General features: G+C 41.5%; 1 protein-coding gene across 1 annotated transcript; it reads right to left on the bottom strand.

Moving 5' to 3' along the window:
• Positions 1-4,653: 4,653 nt before the first annotated feature.
• LOC101734907 (protein kinase C theta type) lies at positions 4,654-13,943 on the bottom strand. The gene is made up of 8 exons (XM_031893444.1): positions 13,620-13,943; positions 13,190-13,357; positions 12,995-13,086; positions 11,639-11,701; positions 10,731-10,869; positions 10,018-10,209; positions 9,528-9,656; positions 4,654-9,041 (listed from the first exon to the last, which is right to left on the bottom strand). Exons 1-8 carry the CDS (start codon positions 13,743-13,745, stop codon positions 8,928-8,930), a joined length of 1,023 nt encoding a protein of 340 aa, XP_031749304.1. The 5' UTR covers positions 13,746-13,943; the 3' UTR covers positions 4,654-8,927.
• Positions 13,944-20,408: the final 6,465 nt, after the last annotated feature.

The raw sequence follows: 20,408 nt of genomic DNA, 5'->3' as shown, positions 1-20,408 counted from the left end.
TTACAGCTTTGGAGCTACACCCCCCAAACTTGAATAACATAATAATGGGGTCACCCCAAATAAAACAGCAACATTTGTTGGAAGACCCCAATATGGGAGGGGCCAACAACAGCCAATCAAATTTCACCCATTGACTTTCATGGGAAAATTGAAACTGCTGCCAATCTTATAGCTTTGAGGCTACACACCCCAAACTTGAATCACATAGTCATGGGCTCAGCCTGAATGAAAATATGATGATTGTTGGATGCCCAAAAGTGGGCAGAGCTGTGAACAGCCAATCAGATTTTACCTATTGACTTGATGGAAATCCAACCTGCTGCCAGTCTCACAGTAATAACACCGGGGACCCAAACTTTGCAGTGTTAGGCACCAGGTAACTGTGGTTCAAGGTAAGAAAAAGTGGGCGGAGCCACCAACAGCCAATCAGAGTTTACCTATTGACTTTCAATGGGGAAATTCAATCTGCTGCCATTCTGACAGTATTCCCCAAACTTTTCCCAGTTGGTCACTAGGGGTCTGCAGCTTTAGTTTTTAAAAGTGGGCGGAGCCACCAACAGCCAATCAGATTTTGCCTATTGACTCTAAATGGGGAAATTCAATCTGCTGCCATTCTCATGGTATTAACACCAGGGTCCCCAAACTTTTCACAGTTGGTTACTAGGGGACTGCAGTTTTAGTTTTGAAAAAGTGGGCGGGGCCACCAACAACCAATCAGATTTCACCTATAGACTTCATATGTTTAAATTTAAACTGCTGCCATTCTTTAAATATTAATACTAAGGTCTCCAAACTTTGCAGAGCTAGTCACCTGGTAACTGCGGTTCAGAGTTAGAAAAAGTGGGTGGAGCCACCAACAGCCAATCAGATTTTAACTATTGATTTTCAATGGGGAAATTTAACCTGCTGCCATTCTCGCAGTATTAACACCAGCCAATCAGACTTCACCTATTGATTTTTTGGGGGGTTTAAATTTAAAATGCTGCTTTTCTCACACTATTTATGTCAGGGTTCCCAAACCTTGCACAGTCAGTCACTGGATGACTACATATTCAGGGTTAGAACAAGTGGGAGGAGCCACCAACAGCAAATCCATTTCCACCTATTAATTCCAGGGTTGTTAAAGTTTCCAGAGTTAGTCACTGGGTATTTGCCGTTCAAAGTTTTTAAAAAATGTGGGCGGAGCCACCAACAGCCAATCACATTTCACCTATTTACTTTCAATGGTGAAGTGTAAAATGCTGTCAGTCTCACAATTTTTATGCCTGAGTCCACAAAATTTGCAAAGTTGGTCACTGGGGGACTGCAGTTCAAAAATAGGAAAAGTGGGTTGGGCCACTAACAGCCAATCAGATTTCATCCATTGAATTTTATTGGTTTAAAATGCTGCCATTCTCACAGTATTTATGCCAGGGTGCCCACTGTTTATCACTGGGTGACTTCAACTCAAGGTTAGAAAAAGTGGGCACACCCACCAACCACCAATCACAATTCACCTATTGACTTTTATTGGTTTAAACTGCTGCCGTTCTTTAACTATTAATCCTAGGGTCCCTAAACTTAACAGAGTTAGTCACTGGGTAACTGCAGTTCCAGGTTAGAAAAAGGGGGTGGAGCCACCAACCGCCAATCAGATATCACTCGTTGACTTTCAGTGGGGAAATTTAAGTTGCTGCCATTCAGACACTATTAAAACCAGGGTCCCCAAACTCTGCACAGTGGTTTTTACTATATAACTGTGCTAAAAGGTTAGAGAAAGTGGGCGGAGCCCATTCAGTGACTTCATGTTTTTCAACCCAACATGAAGTTTGTTCTCAAACTTCCCTTTCTAGTTAAAATGTGACTCTTTTGCACCCTCTAGATCTTACACACTGTGCAATTTCTGCTTCCTATATTACACTGACACAAACTTCTCAGAGGGGTGGATATTAAGGTATTCACACTCATGGCACACCTGGTATATTATGAGCTAACTTTTGTTTTTTTCAGCTGGCAGGAAAGAGGATAGAGCTAGTAAAATGTTGTGTAGTACTTATCTAAAGCAGATAGGATTCACATTGGGGGATATTATAAATTAATTTGAGCCACTGGCCCAGACAGACTACATTCTATTACAACTAAAGGGTAAATCATTCTTTTTCTGGCTTGTGCATGTGGAATTGGTCCTTCGGAACGTTAAAACACCCACTCACAGGGTTGGACTGGGAGGTGCAGGCTGCCACCTATACAGCCTATATTTCTATCTAGGTTTATTTTTACACTGAACTGTTCTTCTGGAACTATGGGCTTTTTTAGATAATGGCTCTAGTGTACAAGCATATAAATCTGTTCTTTTATATTTTCAATCACGTAAAGTTTGGGAATCTTTTTCTATTCCAGCTGTTCCTATAATAACACTCTCCTAGTCGGTTGAATTGGCACATGGTATACATGTGAGCAGTAACGCCACGTCAAGGCTTCAACCATGTTACTGTCCATTCACACACCTATTGCAGCAAATGGCTCACCCTATCATTTGCTGCAATAGTTCCCTATCCCTAGGCTCTGGCTAATATAAGCCACCATGGAACCCTTCCTCCTCAGTTCAGACTGGGAGGATACCTACAATAATACACACACTCTTTACATCCACATTCTCTCACTGATTCATTCACTATCTTCTCTATCTACTCTTTTTCTGTGGCAAATCCCATGGTCATTGTAGTTGGGACTGGGATTCCACTCCCCACTTACTAACTATATAATTCCCCCCCTCCCTAGTTCCTTACCTAGTAAGGCGTTAAAATGACACACGTGGATGGGGACAATTTAGGGACACTGTTACATAGTAATTATGGGTGAGTGTGTCCATTAGTTTAAATTGACCTAACATCTATATAATCCAGAGGAAGGCAAAAAACCCCATTGGTAGCCATCTCCAATTTGCTTCAGATGGGGCAAAAATTCCTTCCTGACTCCAAAACGGCAATCGGACAAGTCCCTGGATCAATAGTGTGCTGACTATAAAAACCACAGCCTTTTACTATGTAAAAGGCCTGGATATGGGATAATGAAGATTATGATGGGCCTATTTATCTTGCCTAATATACAGTTCATGGCCGGGAGGGGAAGGAGGGAGTGGAGGCTAGGCAGCATTTAGGGACATACAGCTCTGCCTCGTCTGTTCTGATTCCTTTGATCCTAAACCCTAAGTATCCCTAAACTTTACACCAATCACATTCATTACTCTGATGGGCATGTTTTTATTTTTTGAAAAAAAGGGGCCTACAGCTGCAGCTCCATCTGCTGCATTATTTCTCCCTCCTACTGGGTTAAAGAGGCACAAGGTACAGACCGCCTCATATAGATGTTTCTACATTTTAATAGTGATCTAAATTCAACTTGCAGCCAATCAAAAGGTCAACTGTGTTCACCTTCTAAATTGGTGCAGGGGGATCCCTATTTGCATTCACACACATTCACTTCCATTCATACATTTTGCAACAAATTACTTAACATATTAAAAGTGAAAAAGAAGGTTAGGGAAAAAATGAGAGAAGAAAATAAGAATTGGAGAGGAGAGAAGAAATAATCCTAATTATATAACTTATGCTATCTATATTTTTTTTTTTTAACTTAACTTATATTAAAGGTGAAAAGGAAGGTTAGAGGGGGTGGAGCTTACCCACGATCTAAGATGGACGCTTGAGAGCAGAGCTCCGTCAACCAGGGGCCCACAAAAGCAGCACAGCCCAGCAAACTTACCCCAAACCAAAGATAAAAGCCGGGGAACAGACAGAGTACATGAGGAGACCACGGAACCCCCAGCGGAGAACGCAGAAAGCTGTCACCGCTTTCTTCAACACAGCCTCAGCGCAGCCCGACCACACTACACCAGACGCCATCTTGACAGCGCTGGATACGGATCAGACTGAAACGCGGGCCACGATGACGGACTCCTCTACAAACTCCCCACCGGCTACGGTGAACCAAATAAGAGATATGCTGAACGAAGTAAAGAAAATAATCCAAGGAGACATAAAACAGCTCTCCTCTGACCTCAGCAAAGAAATCAGAGACCTCGGTGACCGCACAGCGCATCTAGAGGACAAAATGGGTGAGTTTGCTGAAGCACACAACGATCTTGCAGACTCTCACAAAAAAGCACAAACTGAACTAAATAACTTAAGGGAGAAAGTCACAGACTTAGAGGACAGGTCCCGCAGAAATAACCTGCGCTTCAGGGGAATACCCAAATCTGTCTCTCCTAAAGATCTAGAAAGCCACATTACTGAGCTTCTTAAGGGCTCTGGCACACGGGGGAGATTAGTCGCCCGCGATTAACTCCCTGTTCGCGGGCGACTAATCTCCCCGAGTTGCCTACCCCTGCCATCCCACCGGCGAACATGTAAGTCGCCGGCGGGATGGCAGACGCGGCGGCGCGATTTCGCGCAAATCGCCGAAAAAGACTCGCGAGTCTTTTTCGGCGATTTCCGGAAATCGCCCCGCCGGGTCTGCCATCCCGCCGGCGACTTACATGTTCGCCGGTGGGATGGCAGGGGTAGGCAACTCGGGGAGATTAGTCGCCCGCGAACAGGGAGTTAATCGCGGGCGACTAATCTCCCCCGTGTGCCAGAGCCCTTAAGAAGCTCAGTAATGTGGCTTTCTAGATCTTTAGGAGAGACAGATTCATAGGGTCCCAAAGCCCAAAACAGCCCCAGACAATGTACCACGCGATGTCCTAGCCAGATTTGTATTCTACAAAACCAAAGAAAGATTACTTGCTTCTGCAAGAGAACTGGCCAGAACAATACCAAAAACTGGAAATATACACAGATCTCTCTCCTGCTACACTGCTTAAAAGGAAAGCGTTCCTCGAGATCACTAAACTACTGAGACACCATAACATCCCGTACAGATGGGGCTACCCGGTAAAACTCATAGTACAGCGCAACGGGACACCTACTATCATAACTACAGTTCAAGAGGCCAAAAAACTACTAACAAGATGGGATATCCCTCCAACAAGTGAAGGAACACCACAACCGGAACACGAAAAGTCTGTGACCCATTATATTCACTGAACACAAGAGGGCTGAACTCCCCAAACAAACGCAACCAAATAATTAATGACGCATATAAGGCAAAAATAGACATATTATTTTGCCAAGAAACCCATTTTAGCAAAAAAAATCCCCCAAAATTTCACAACAGATACTTCCCCCACAATAATCATGCAAACTCCAACAATAAAACAAAAGGAGTCTCAATACTGATAAACTCTAAAATACCATTTAAATTCAAAGAGACGCATGCGGATACTATGGGCAGATATTTGATGGTAATAGGCGACATAGGTAACACAACATACTCTCTACTCAACCTCTATGTACCAAATGAGAACCAAAACAAATTTCTTTCTACCACGCTTTCAAAACTACTATACCACAAACAAGGGAAATGTATAGTTGCAGGGGACTTCAACATAGCCCCTAATCCAAAGATAGATGTCTCTAAAGGGTCGAGAACCCCCATACCCAAGGCACAACTTAAACAATCACAAATATTCAGAAATACACTCCACACCCACGGCCTGATAGATGTCTGGAGAGCACAATACCCCACTGCTAGAGACTATACTTATTATTCCCCAAGATATCACACCCACACCAGGATTGATCTTTTCCTTGCAGACCCTCAAACTGCCTCACAAATCACAAAAACCTGGATAGGATTGAGAACCTGGTCCGATCATGCCCCAATAGGAATAGAAATCCCACCTAACAATAATACAAAACTCCCATGGAGACTAAACAAAAGCTTATTGCTTAAAGAAGAACACAAACTCCAAATCGAACAAGCAATCCAACAATACTTTACACATAACATAACGGAAGATAGTAAACCCCAAATAGTCTGGTTAGCACACAAGGCAGTTCTTAGAGGCGAACTAATAACACTAGCCAAAACACTTGAAAAAAACCAGAACAGAAACCCAAACACAACTAGAAATTAAATTAAGGGCGCTGGAGCAACAACTCCAACAAAACCATAATAGGCAAATATTAAAAGAAATAACTTAAACAAGACTTAAGTTAAACGAGAACATAGCAGCTAAGACGGCATACAGACTTAGAAGGCTTAAGCATCTATTCTACACCAAGGGAAACAAAGCGGACAAATTACTTGCAGCCCAACTAAAGGAAACACAAGCACAGACACGAGTACAATACATCTCCACACCTCAAGGGAAAATTACAGACCCCAAACAAATAGCCAATGAATTTGCCAAATACTACTCCACGCTATATAACCTAGCTTCAAACAATGAAACCCCTAAACCGACAGTAGACCATATTAAAGAATATCTAAAAAAATTACAGCTCCCCCACCCCTCCCAAATACAGATAGATATGCTACAACAACCAATAACTGAGGAAGAAATAAAGCTAGTCATTAAAAAGCTGAAAAGTGGAAAAGCCCCAGGCCCGGACGGATTCACTAATAACTACTACAAAATCTTTACAAAACAGCTATGTCCACACTTACTCACACTATTTCAAAACATTATGGACACAGCTTACACCAACTAAGAGGCAACTTTAAATTTGAATGGAAAGAATCCTATATTACCTATTTAGGTATAAAACTGCCTAAAGACCCTGAGACCATATACCGATTAAACTATCAGCCACTACTGAAAATGATAGAAAAAGAATGCACCAAATGGAAAAAGGCACCTATATCATGGTTAGGTAGAATTATATCAATCAAAATGAACATCCTGCCCAAGGTTTTATATCTGTTTAGAACCCTCCATATAGCACTACCCCCTCAATACCTAGAGGCTTTACAACGTATTGTTAATAAATTTATATGGCAAAACAAGCCTCCGAGAATAGCTTTTGCCTGTTCACAATTCTCTAGACAGCTTGGCGGCTTGGGGATCCCAAACATTAAGGCATACTATTTGGCGGCAATCCTTGAAACAGTAATAAGACTACACTCCCCCCTAGGAAACAAGAAATGGGTGGATCACGAAACAAGTCTAGCCCCAGATGGGAACTTAATCCAACTTTTCTGGCTCCCTAAAAGATCCAGACCGTTAACACCAAAGCTACTGCCTACCACAAAACTATCAATAAAAACATGGGACAAACTGGCAAAAAAGCACAACTTCAATATATTTCCATCAACAATAATGCCACTTAAAGTATATGATACCAAACATAAACCTACAAGAATGGATTACAAAAGGGATAACTACAATACGCCACCTATATTCCATAAATGAACTGCAAAAATTTGAGGACCTAATGGAAAAATATAACCTAACACAAAACCAAAGGTACACCCATTTACAACTGCTCCACTTCCTCAGAACCACCTCTAAGGACTACAAAACCTGCAAAAGAAAATGTAATAAGGAATGGAATGGAAAAGCAACTTTGTCACAATGCTACAAACAACAACTACAATTACCGGAAGGACACAAATTCCCATACATGCAAAGATGGGAAAACGAGCTGCAACTTCAGTTTACCACAGAACAATGGCAGCAAATATTATCAGCGCATAAAGTAACTACCAACTGCACCAACCATATAGAAGTCCACACAAAAATCACACACAGGTGGTACTTAACACCTAAAAAGATAAGTAAAATAAATCCACAATACTCATCATTATGTTGGAGATAATGTGGACAACAAGGAACATTCCTGCATATGTGCTGGCAGTGTCCATCAGCAAAACCCTTCTGGACAGAAGTTTTCAACCTAATCAAAAATAAACTGGGATGGAACCTACCTGTACAACCGCACTACTGCAACTATACCCTCCAGACATACTACCACCAAATAAAAAACTTTTATTCCATATCTTCAACACAGCGTTCTCTCTTATTGCAAAAGTGTGGAAACAACCTTCCACCCCGAATTTACAACACCTAATCCAACAAGTCAATCTCAGAGCAGTAATGGAAAAAATGACAGCTGATACACAAGACCGCAAAGATAAGTTAGCCTTAATTTGGGATCCCTGGCACAAAGACCAAGCAACAGCAAATTTATAACAGCCCACTAAGTATTACAACACACCTATTTCTAGCAAAATACCACACCACCTAGGTTTACCTACCAAAAGAGTAATCAAAACCTTCCAAAACCTGTACAATTATTTCCTTTGTTTTACTGTTATGTATGTAACAACTGATATTTTGTTGAATCTGCAATAAAATGTAACTTTGCACAAATACTCAATAAAAAAACTTGAGTTAAAAAAAAAAGGAAGGTTAGACAAAAGAATCAGAGAAGAAAATAAGAACTGGAGAGAAGATAAGAAATAATCCTAATTATATAACTTATGCTATCTATATTTTTTTTTAATTTTTTTTTTTACTTAACTTATATTAAAGGTGAAAAGGAAGGTTAGAGAAAGAATTAGAGAAGAAAATAAGAATTGGAGAGAAGATAAGAAATAATCCTACAATATAACTTATCCTATCTATGGTAACAGAATGGGAGAGGAGATAGAAAAGAAAGATTCTTACCTTAGAATACTTACCCCAACTTACCTTACCCTATATAAATAAATTGAAAAATACTGAACGCTGTTAATTAACAGTGCACTGCCTTACCATAAGTGCACTGTATGTTCAGTATAGATGTTGACCCTTATCCAAGGGTCTGTGGGACTTTGTCCAAAATCCATTTAGAGAATCCAGCTCGCAGCTCTTCTGGCCTCCCACGATGTCTTCTTCTTCAAGTTGCCTCTTCTTTCTGTCTAGGATCCCGTGTGGTGCTGATGTAGTTGGCTATACAGGCAAACACTTGCAGCTGATGGCAGATCTGATGTCCACAGATGGAATTTGCCATGGATGGTATGTTGCCCTGATCACTTGTTGCACAGGGAGTTTGCTGTTAGTCCCCATGAGCACAGAAAATGCTTTACTCCTGCCAATTCCAGTTGGAATCCACATTGGAGAAGTCTTCTAGCTTATTTTCCTCGGAGGTCTCGGTGCAGAATCCCGGTTTAATTTCTTTTAATTTATCTGCTGGTGGCTATAAAAAGAATGCAAACACTTAGTTGCATTACAGTATTTAATTTGTAAGCATGAACATGACACATTCTACAATACGGGCACATATTTCTGTATGATGTGTATGTTTTGTATGTATGATGTTAAAATTCTGCACTGTATGTTTAAGAAGGTTCCTTACTTCATGGTGAGTTGAATGCAAAGAAAAAAATGACATAAAAAGGTATATGGAGGCTCAGCCTCTGAAAAAAACAACTGCCTCCTATGAAATTCTACAAAAAAGTCCAATAAAGCAAATAGCCTATTGGCCTCCCCAAATAAAAACTTAGCCTTCCCTGCTGTCAGTGGTGCAATACGCTTACATGTAGATGTTGTAGAGGTATGGCAAAAGTTAAGCCAGGGATCCCCCACTATTTTTACTTGTGAGTCAAACTCAGATCTAAAAAGTGGCACTGCAGGGTGAATGTGGGGAGACTCATGCCTTTGCTTGGGGTAGCCATATACTTACAATTTTGGGCTTGAAAGGTGTCCGAGTTGTTCTCCTTTCCACCTCACTCCAGTTGATTCCAGCATAGAATTGATGTTCCCTGATGTTCCCATTTAGTCCTAAACGGTTGTTATTGTCCATCTCCAGAAGCTTAAAAAAAAAAAAGAACATTTATCAGAATAAAACAGATGTTTAATCAGACACCATTCAACCATAGAGGGCTGTTCAATGCAAGGGCTGTGGTTGAACTCCAGCTCTTCAAGAAATTTTAGCGGCCACAAAATGTATCTATATCTATCCCTCTAAATTGAAATGAGAGCACTGTGTACATCAGTGGGAGTGAAACCAAATATAACTCATTGCAGTAGAGGAGGGGAGGTCATGGAATATATTCACTCTGCTTGAAAGTACTGCCCCATGTACCTGACCCCAGATTTTGAATGTGCAAAAGTAGCAAGCAGTGCAAGTAGTCAATGAATTCACTTCCCAGTGTGTAATTGTTCCTACTGACCTTTGGCAGAAGGTCCAGCATTTCCTGGCTCATGTGACTTGGATAATCAACCTTCGTCTGTTTCATATCAACAAACTCCCTAGCAGGATCAAGCGATGGGACAAATGGCAGCCTGCCAGTGGCCATTTCATACATGATGACACCGAGCGACCACCAGTCCACTGCAGCGTCATACGCCTCCAATGACAACATCTTTAGAAAAAAAGAACTAATTATTTCAGGGTAATAGAAACACAGTTACATTAAAGACCGTGAAATTGCATTTCTTATTGGGTCTTAAATCTAGAGTAACACTTTGCTTAATGAGGGCCAATAACCTAGGGAATATATAAAAGGCAAAGGTTTGGACCCCTTTGTATATTCTGACTGATTGGGGCATTTTTTCCCTTTCTTGTTTATATTATCAAAATGTTCTATTGTTGGGTTAAAATATATAGTAAAATGGCCTAAAGGACAGAGCAAAGTTGCAAAGATGTCCATGGAAGAACAGACATAAGGGATTATGTTGTAAAAGGCACTAAGTTTGCCCAGGAGCAGTAACTCATAGCAACCAATCTAAAGGTATAATTTACTGGTCACCTGTATTAAAGCAAACATCTTATTGGTTGCTATTGGTTACTGGTCCTGGGCAAACTTAGTACCTTTAATTACATATGGGGGAAAGAGATATTAATGCCACTGTGTATACATTTTGTTATAAAAAAAATTCTGACCTCTGGCGCACGGTATCCAGGTGTTCCGGCCAATCCCCTGATCTTCCATCCGGCGAACATTCCTACAGCAGCGATGCCGAAGTCGCAGATCTTGATGTGTCCGTCGTTATCCACCAAGATGTTGTCAGGCTTGAGATCACTGCAACATACGCATGGGGGACAATGAATGTACAATATACTGTAACTGAGTAAAGTTCTGAGAATGATAACTAAAATAACTATAGATATTTTTGGTATAAGATAACCTAGAAACAATGAAGCTAAGTATTAAAAAGAAAAGAACAAATACATGCTATTTAATAAAAAAGAAAATGTACAGTAAATGAATATTATGCAGAGAAAAAACATGTATTGCCAAGGTAAACTAAAATGTAAAATACAAAGGCTTAAACCACAATTTATTGTGATTCTGGACAGACAGTCTGAGTCACTGAAAGTAACTGTCCCTAACTGATTGCCCCAGATACCAGAGGCGGAAACATTAGTGTTAGCAGAATGTGAATAAATGGGCACAAGCTGTGCCAGTGAGGGAAGGGGTGGCACATCGCTTTACACTTACATGCCTGCTGTGTTAAGTACTGTATTCCCAAACAAATTCTATGACAATCCACCAAGCCAGTGGTGTACTGAGAACCGCCAGGCCCCCCTGCAAAAGAATCTTTGGAGGTTCCCATTGCACACAGGTACCCAGCCGGCGCCCCCTGCTGAATATGTACAGCGGGCATGTATAACTTTGGAGACTAGAGCAGCTATAAAGGAAGCAGACACCTGCAGTCTGGCCCATACTGTCCCCCACTCTCTCTATAGTAAAGCCACTGCATTAAGCTGTGTATCATGCTAACAATAAATATAAATGGAAACTAGACATTCCATAATATTCTAGAGGAGAGAACGGAGATTGAACTGACCGATGGATGATGCCATTGTAGTGCAGAAACTGTAGCGCAACCACCATCTCTGCAGAGTAGAACCTGCAAAAAAACAATTTCTGTATCATACACATTTCATATATATGTATACATTTAGATATAGCGTTACCTGTAAATGCCTCTGCTTCTTCTATTTCTAATATTTAAGTGCTGAAAAACTTTATATTTTTACTACTTTTTTTTAAGATGACTAAATATTTAAGTTTTTCTTAACATTAAAATTAACCTTTAGTATTATGTAGAAAGTGATATTCCGAGAGAGTCTGCAATTGGTCTTTTTTTTTCGTATTTATGGATTTTAAATTGTTTAGCTTTTTGTTCAGCAGCTATCCAGTTTGGAAATTAAGCCGCTATCTGGTTGCTAGGGTCCAAATTACCCTAGCAACTAGGCAGTGGTGTGAAAGAGTGTCTGGAAAATGAATCAGAAAAGTCTGAATAGAAAGTTAATTAATAAAAAGTAACGATAACAATAAAATTGTAAGTTCACAGAGCAATAGCTTCTCTGGCTGCCGGGGTCAGTAACCCCCATTTGAAAGCTGGAAAGAGGAAGAAGATGTTGAATAGCTCAAAAATGTTAGCAAGTAAAAAATGAAGACCAGTAGAAAAGTTGCTAGGAATTGGCCATTCATAAATTGAATTGGCTGTTCAAAAGTTAACATAAAGTTGAACTACTCTCTCTCTCGGCCTGGACAAGCATGTTACCTGTATACATGATTAAAGAACAAGGAGAGTCTAATTCTCAGGTGGGTGCCTATATGTTAGATAATCCCTTGTAAATTTCCCCAGGCTGTCGCTTCTTTTGGGAGGAATTCACCAGCCCTTTCTAAGTGCCATGCTGCTATCTCACCAGTATTTCCCAGAGGAATAAAGAGAAAGATGTAGAAAGATCAGTGGTGCCCTGGTTCTTCCGTTGTGCACATACCTCTCCTTTTGTGACAAAGGCCCAAGAACACAGCAATACACAACAACCCGTGAATTTACATGAAGGACATTTTCATTTTCTAATGAATTCACTTCTGAATTCCTATTTTTGTCATTTTGTGCTTACCAAAATCTTAATTTCACATATGCAGTCATGCACAAAAAGTCTGCTCTCCTACTCCCAAGCCCCTCCGCTTATTGCTCAGCCCTGGGGGTGCATTGGCACGACCTGGACACTTACATCTCAGTTGGTGTCAATCATCAACACTGAGCAAATTTGCCCATCAGAAGTGCCCATACATGGGCCGATTAGCTGCCGAAACGGTCAAAGGGACCGATATCGGCAGCTACTATCGGCCCGTGTATGGGGACCTTAACTCTATGTTCCTCTACAGTAAGAATCTTATCACTTACTGGATGCTCTTCGTCGGTAATGTTTTTTGACGGGAAATCATCCTGTACAGCGTACCCCCACCGGCATACTCCAGCACGAAGAAGGCTTGAGCCTAAAACAAATGAGCAAATGGTAAGGCATAAGCCACAACTGAACAACAAAGCAAGGAGAATTAATAAAACAGATTATGTGGCAATACAAACAGTGTTCCCTACCTTGGACTGGAATGTGGCATGTGAGTGACACAGGAAGGGGCATTCTCTGGCAAACTTCAAGAGCTGGGCCTCCATCATGATCCACGGATAGTTGCACCTGTTTGGTTTTTTCTGGACTATCTTTATTGCCACGAGTTGTTTTTTTGGTGCAAATGATGCCAACATCACCTAAGAAAAGACAAAAGAGGTTAAATATCACAGTGTCTTGAATAGCTTTAAGAATAGTGCCCAGAAGGAACCATGTTAGTTTCTTAAGGAAAGGTCATTTGGAGACAATGACCTGAAATAATAAATTATATCAACTTTAAGTTAATATTCTTAGACTTGGCCAATGGGAATATTTAATGTCATTGCCAAGTGTTTGATTTCCCTCATATTTTTGCACAGTTTAATACCAGATTACAGAAGAGATTTCCATATCTGGACTCACCTTTCCACCGGTGCCTTCTCCTAGCTTTCGATGGAACGTGTAACTTTGTATGTCCAGGGGGGGTGGCCTTCTCACTTCCACACGGGATTTCTTCTTTGCATTTTCATCTTTTGGGATCAAACACATTCAGTCAAAAGCTCATATCAAAATACATAACACATTTCCATAAATATTTCCATTTATGTACCCCAATGACCATTAATCTTAGCTAAGGCAAGCACCCACATTCAGAGTAAGACTCTTTATCCAAGCAGAATATTGAGTGAGTGACTGACAACACAGAACTGTTACCTTCCTACAAGGTCTTTAGGGTTATACAAAATATTCTCTGTAAAAAAAAAAAAGGCATTAAGTTTGCACAGGGGCACTAACCTATAGCAACCAACAAGATGTTTGTTTTTAAACAGATGACCAGTAAATTCTACATGCTGATTGATTGCTATGGGTTACTGCTCTTGGGCAAACTTAGTGCCTTATAAATCTATAGAAGAATTTCACAAAGCAAAGGGATGGATTTGTTGTCTCCCCTCCAACAGAACAAGCATCTGACCATTTCTGTCAGTTAAATGTATAGAGAAAATAAAGCAATATATTTCTAGCATTATACCCTTGCCTTCTAACAGATCTTCTCGGCTCCTTTTCTTCTCCTTGTTGTCTTCCTGCTCCTTACTCCTTCCATAACTGCTGCTTTGAAGAAATTCTTCTGAGCTGGATTTCTTTTTATTTTTTTCTTCTTCATCCTTCTTCCTCTTCTTGCTCTCAGGTTTGCTGGTCTCATCTGAGAGGCTTTTTCTTTCTTCTTCTTGGCTATCCTTTATCTTCTCTGTTGGTTCTTCAGTCCTTTTCCTTTTAATGGTCCCATCTTCAGGGGGCTTCTCCCCACACGGACTCATCTTCACATTTCCATCAGGACTGGTCTTCTCTTTTAGGTTGGGTTTGTCAGTTGGAAAGACAAATCCGTCTTGACTCTTAGCCTTCTTCTCCACGCAACCTTTATCCTGTAGAGGTTCTTCTGGAGTCTGGCTCCTTTTTTTCCTCTTCTTTCTTCTCTTCTCCATCTTCACCTTCCTTCTTCTCCTTTTATTTTATCCAAATTTGTCCAAATTGTCTTCTTTTTTCGCAACAGCCGTTGAACTCTCTGGCACTCTCTATCTCCTCTTCACAATCCAAATGGCAGTTGGGCTGAGCATGTAAGCAACAGTTAAGGTGTCGGGTTACGACCAACAGACACCCCTGGAGCAGCATGTGACTACCAGCAGTGAGACATGCAACCAGCAGCAGTAGCATGGCCCATTAGCAACAATCTAGGCTTATAATCACTGACAGCAGAAATCAGAGGAATGTTTAAATCTCAGGGCAGATAGAGGCAAATCATTTTAAGAAACTGACAGATTACTTTCTATAACATTCATAGATAATAAAGCATAACTAAGTTCTTTGGGGCAGGGCCCTCTTTACCTCTTGTATTGGTTGTTCATTGATGATATATGCACCCAATTATTGTCCAGTGCTGTGGAATATGTTGGCTCTTTTTAAATACTTGCTAATAATACATTTTAAAGTGAACTTGACCTTGAGAATTACAAGATGTATCCTATATAATAAATCTGTATATTTGATCAACTATTTATAGGCAAATGTGTGTGTTGATAACCAGCTGACAAAGAGATACACTTGACACACAAAGATGATCAGCCTCATTCAAATAGTTTGCCCGATGTGTGTGTGGGGGGGGCGACATTGGGAAGTGGGGGGGCAGCAAGGGCCCTTCAGATCATGTTCTTCAGGAGGCCCAAGGTTCCCCAGGCCTAAACTGTGTAGAATAGTTCATAAAATGGGCACTATTGGCTCATAAGTTCCAGACTACCAGTGCCATTGACTTTACCTTTATGTGTATTTCTGTGTCATTTCTGTGCTGTATACCAGGCCACATGTTGTGCGGCACAGCAAGAGCAGTGGGACTCAACATTTGGGTTCCTCAACAGAACCAAACAGGCCGTGCACACTCTGATTATGTCTATTTATACCCATATGCTTTTCTAAGCGATCCCGCCCCCCATCTTTTTGTGGTGCCGCTCCGAACCCCCCAATTTTTCCTTTGACTTTGACAGGGAAGATTTTCAAACTGCTGCCACGCTTACAGCTTTGGAGCTACACCCCCCAAACTTGAATAACATAATAATGGGGTCACCCCAAATAAAACAGCAACATTTGTTGGAAGACCCCAATATGGGAGGGGCCAACAACAGCCAATCAAATTTCACCCATTGACTTTCATGGGAAAATTGAAACTGCTGCCAATCTTATAGCTTTGAGGCTACACACCCCAAACTTGAATCACATAGTCATGGGCTCAGCCTGAATGAAAATATGATGATTGTTGGATGCCCAAAAGTGGGCAGAGCTGTGAACAGCCAATCAGATTTTACCTATTGACTTGATGGAAATCCAACCTGCTGCCAGTCTCACAGTAATAACACCGGGGACCCAAACTTTGCAGTGTTAGGCACCAGGTAACTGTGGTTCAAGGTAAGAAAAAGTGGGCGGAGCCACCAACAGCCAATCAGAGTTTACCTATTGACTTTCAATGGGGAAATTCAATCTGCTGCCATTCTGACAGTATTCCCCAAACTTTTCCCAGTTGGTCACTAGGGGTCTGCAGCTTTAGTTTTTAAAAGTGGGCGGAGCCACCAACAGCCAATCAGATTTTGCCTATTGACTCTAAATGGGGAAATTCAATCTGCTGCCATTCTCATGGTATTAACACCAGGGTCCCCAAACTTTTCACAGTTGGTTACTAGGGGACTGCAGTTTTAGTTTTGAAAAAGTGGGCGGGGCCACCAACAACCAATCAGATTTCACCTATAGACTTCATATGTTTAAATTTAAACTGCTGCCATTCTTTAAATATTAATACTAAGGTCTCCAAACTTTGCAGAGCTAGTCACCTGGTAACTGCGGTTCAGAGTTAGAAAAAGTGGGTGGAGCCACCAACAGCCAATCAGATTTTAACTATTGATTTTCAATGGGGAAATTTAACCTGCTGCCATTCTCGCAGTATTAACACCAGCCAATCAGACTTCACCTATTGATTTTTTGGGGGGTTTAAATTTAAAATGCTGCTTTTCTCACACTATTTATGTCAGGGTTCCCAAACCTTGCACAGTCAGTCACTGGATGACTACATATTCAGGGTTAGAACAAGTGGGAGGAGCCACCAACAGCAAATCCATTTCCACCTATTAATTCCAGGGTTGTTAAAGTTTCCAGAGTTAGTCACTGGGTATTTGCCGTTCAAAGTTTTTAAAAAATGTGGGCGGAGCCACCAACAGCCAATCACATTTCACCTATTTACTTTCAATGGTGAAGTGTAAAATGCTGTCAGTCTCACAATTTTTATGCCTGAGTCCACAAAATTTGCAAAGTTGGTCACTGGGGGACTGCAGTTCAAAAATAGGAAAAGTGGGTTGGGCCACTAACAGCCAATCAGATTTCATCCATTGAATTTTATTGGTTTAAAATGCTGCCATTCTCACAGTATTTATGCCAGGGTGCCCACTGTTTATCACTGGGTGACTTCAACTCAAGGTTAGAAAAAGTGGGCACACCCACCAACCACCAATCACAATTCACCTATTGACTTTTATTGGTTTAAACTGCTGCCGTTCTTTAACTATTAATCCTAGGGTCCCTAAACTTAACAGAGTTAGTCACTGGGTAACTGCAGTTCCAGGTTAGAAAAAGGGGGTGGAGCCACCAACCGCCAATCAGATATCACTCGTTGACTTTCAGTGGGGAAATTTAAGTTGCTGCCATTCAGACACTATTAAAACCAGGGTCCCCAAACTCTGCACAGTGGTTTTTACTATATAACTGTGCTAAAAGGTTAGAGAAAGTGGGCGGAGCCCATTCAGTGACTTCATGTTTTTCAACCCAACATGAAGTTTGTTCTCAAACTTCCCTTTCTAGTTAAAATGTGACTCTTTTGCACCCTCTAGATCTTACACACTGTGCAATTTCTGCTTCCTATATTACACTGACACAAACTTCTCAGAGGGGTGGATATTAAGGTATTCACACTCATGGCACACCTGGTATATTATGAGCTAACTTTTGTTTTTTTCAGCTGGCAGGAAAGAGGATAGAGCTAGTAAAATGTTGTGTAGTACTTATCTAAAGCAGATAGGATTCACATTGGGGGATATTATAAATTAATTTGAGCCACTGGCCCAGACAGACTACATTCTATTACAACTAAAGGGTAAATCATTCTTTTTCTGGCTTGTGCATGTGGAATTGGTCCTTCGGAACGTTAAAACACCCACTCACAGGGTTGGACTGGGAGGTGCAGGCTGCCACCTATACAGCCTATATTTCTATCTAGGTTTATTTTTACACTGAACTGTTCTTCTGGAACTATGGGCTTTTTTAGATAATGGCTCTAGTGTACAAGCATATAAATCTGTTCTTTTATATTTTCAATCACGTAAAGTTTGGGAATCTTTTTCTATTCCAGCTGTTCCTATAATAACACTCTCCTAGTCGGTTGAATTGGCACATGGTATACATGTGAGCAGTAACGCCACGTCAAGGCTTCAACCATGTTACTGTCCATTCACACACCTATTGCAGCAAATGGCTCACCCTATCATTTGCTGCAATAGTTCCCTATCCCTAGGCTCTGGCTAATATAAGCCACCATGGAACCCTTCCTCCTCAGTTCAGACTGGGAGGATACCTACAATAATACACACACTCTTTACATCCACATTCTCTCACTGATTCATTCACTATCTTCTCTATCTACTCTTTTTCTGTGGCAAATCCCATGGTCATTGTAGTTGGGACTGGGATTCCACTCCCCACTTACTAACTATATAATTCCCCCCCTCCCTAGTTCCTTACCTAGTAAGGCGTTAAAATGACACACGTGGATGGGGACAATTTAGGGACACTGTTACATAGTAATTATGGGTGAGTGTGTCCATTAGTTTAAATTGACCTAACATCTATATAATCCAGAGGAAGGCAAAAAACCCCATTGGTAGCCATCTCCAATTTGCTTCAGATGGGGCAAAAATTCCTTCCTGACTCCAAAACGGCAATCGGACAAGTCCCTGGATCAATAGTGTGCTGACTATAAAAACCACAGCCTTTTACTATGTAAAAGGCCTGGATATGGGATAATGAAGATTATGATGGGCCTATTTATCTTGCCTAATATACAGTTCATGGCCGGGAGGGGAAGGAGGGAGTGGAGGCTAGGCAGCATTTAGGGACATACAGCTCTGCCTCGTCTGTTCTGATTCCTTTGATCCTAAACCCTAAGTATCCCTAAACTTTACACCAATCACATTCATTACTCTGATGGGCATGTTTTTATTTTTTGAAAAAAAGGGGCCTACAGCTGCAGCTCCATCTGCTGCATTATTTCTCCCTCCTACTGGGTTAAAGAGGCACAAGGTACAGACCGCCTCATATAGATGTTTCTACATTTTAATAGTGATCTAAATTCAACTTGCAGCCAATCAAAAGGTCAACTGTGTTCACCTTCTAAATTGGTGCAGGGGGATCCCTATTTGCATTCACACACATTCACTTCCATTCATACATTTTGCAACAAATTACTTAACATATTAAAAGTGAAAAAGAAGGTTAGGGAAAAAATGAGAGAAGAAAATAAGAATTGGAGAGGAGAGAAGAAATAATCCTAATTATATAACTTATGCTATCTATATTTTTTTTTTTAACTTAACTTATATTAAAGGTGAAAAGGAAGGTTAGAGGGGGTGGAGCTTACCCACGATCTAAGATGGACGCTTGAGAGCAGAGCTCCGTCAACCAGGGGCCCACAAAAGCAGCACAGCCCAGCAAACTTACCCCAAACCAAAGATAAAAGCCGGGGAACAGACAGAGTACATGAGGAGACCACGGAACCCCCAGCGGAGAACGCAGAAAGCTGTCACCGCTTTCTTCAACACAGCCTCAGCGCAGCCCGACCACACTACACCAGACGCCATCTTGACAGCGCTGGATACGGATCAGACTGAAACGCGGGCCACGATGACGGACTCCTCTACAAACTCCCCACCGGCTACGGTGAACCAAATAAGAGATATGCTGAACGAAGTAAAGAAAATAATCCAAGGAGACATAAAACAGCTCTCCTCTGACCTCAGCAAAGAAATCAGAGACCTCGGTGACCGCACAGCGCATCTAGAGGACAAAATGGGTGAGTTTGCTGAAGCACACAACGATCTTGCAGACTCTCACAAAAAAGCACAAACTGAACTAAATAACTTAAGGGAGAAAGTCACAGACTTAGAGGACAGGTCCCGCAGAAATAACCTGCGCTTCAGGGGAATACCCAAATCTGTCTCTCCTAAAGATCTAGAAAGCCACATTACTGAGCTTCTTAAGGGCTCTGGCACACGGGGGAGATTAGTCGCCCGCGATTAACTCCCTGTTCGCGGGCGACTAATCTCCCCGAGTTGCCTACCCCTGCCATCCCACCGGCGAACATGTAAGTCGCCGGCGGGATGGCAGACGCGGCGGCGCGATTTCGCGCAAATCGCCGAAAAAGACTCGCGAGTCTTTTTCGGCGATTTCCGGAAATCGCCCCGCCGGGTCTGCCATCCCGCCGGCGACTTACATGTTCGCCGGTGGGATGGCAGGGGTAGGCAACTCGGGGAGATTAGTCGCCCGCGAACAGGGAGTTAATCGCGGGCGACTAATCTCCCCCGTGTGCCAGAGCCCTTAAGAAGCTCAGTAATGTGGCTTTCTAGATCT

Source organism: Xenopus tropicalis, chromosome 9, assembly GCF_000004195.4.
Source record: "Xenopus tropicalis strain Nigerian chromosome 9, UCB_Xtro_10.0, whole genome shotgun sequence".
Lineage (NCBI taxonomy): Eukaryota > Metazoa > Chordata > Amphibia > Anura > Pipidae > Xenopus > Xenopus tropicalis.
This window is presented reverse-complemented; position numbering and strand designations above follow the sequence as displayed.

What these genes read in the sequence shown, in the direction of transcription:
- LOC101734907 (XM_031893444.1), bottom strand. Translation starts at nt 13,745, where the DNA reads ATGTGTTTGATCCCAAAAGATGAAAATGCAAAGAAGAAATCCCGTGTG. An exon ending in ATGCCACATTCCAGTCCAAG is followed by an intron (nt 13,087 to 13,189) that starts GTAGGGAACACT and finishes CATTTGTTTTAG; the next exon opens with GCTCAAGCCTTCTTCGTGCT. An exon ending in TTACCGACGAAGAGCATCCA is followed by an intron (nt 11,702 to 12,994) that starts GTAAGTGATAAG and finishes GTTTTTTTGCAG; the next exon opens with GTTCTACTCTGCAGAGATGG.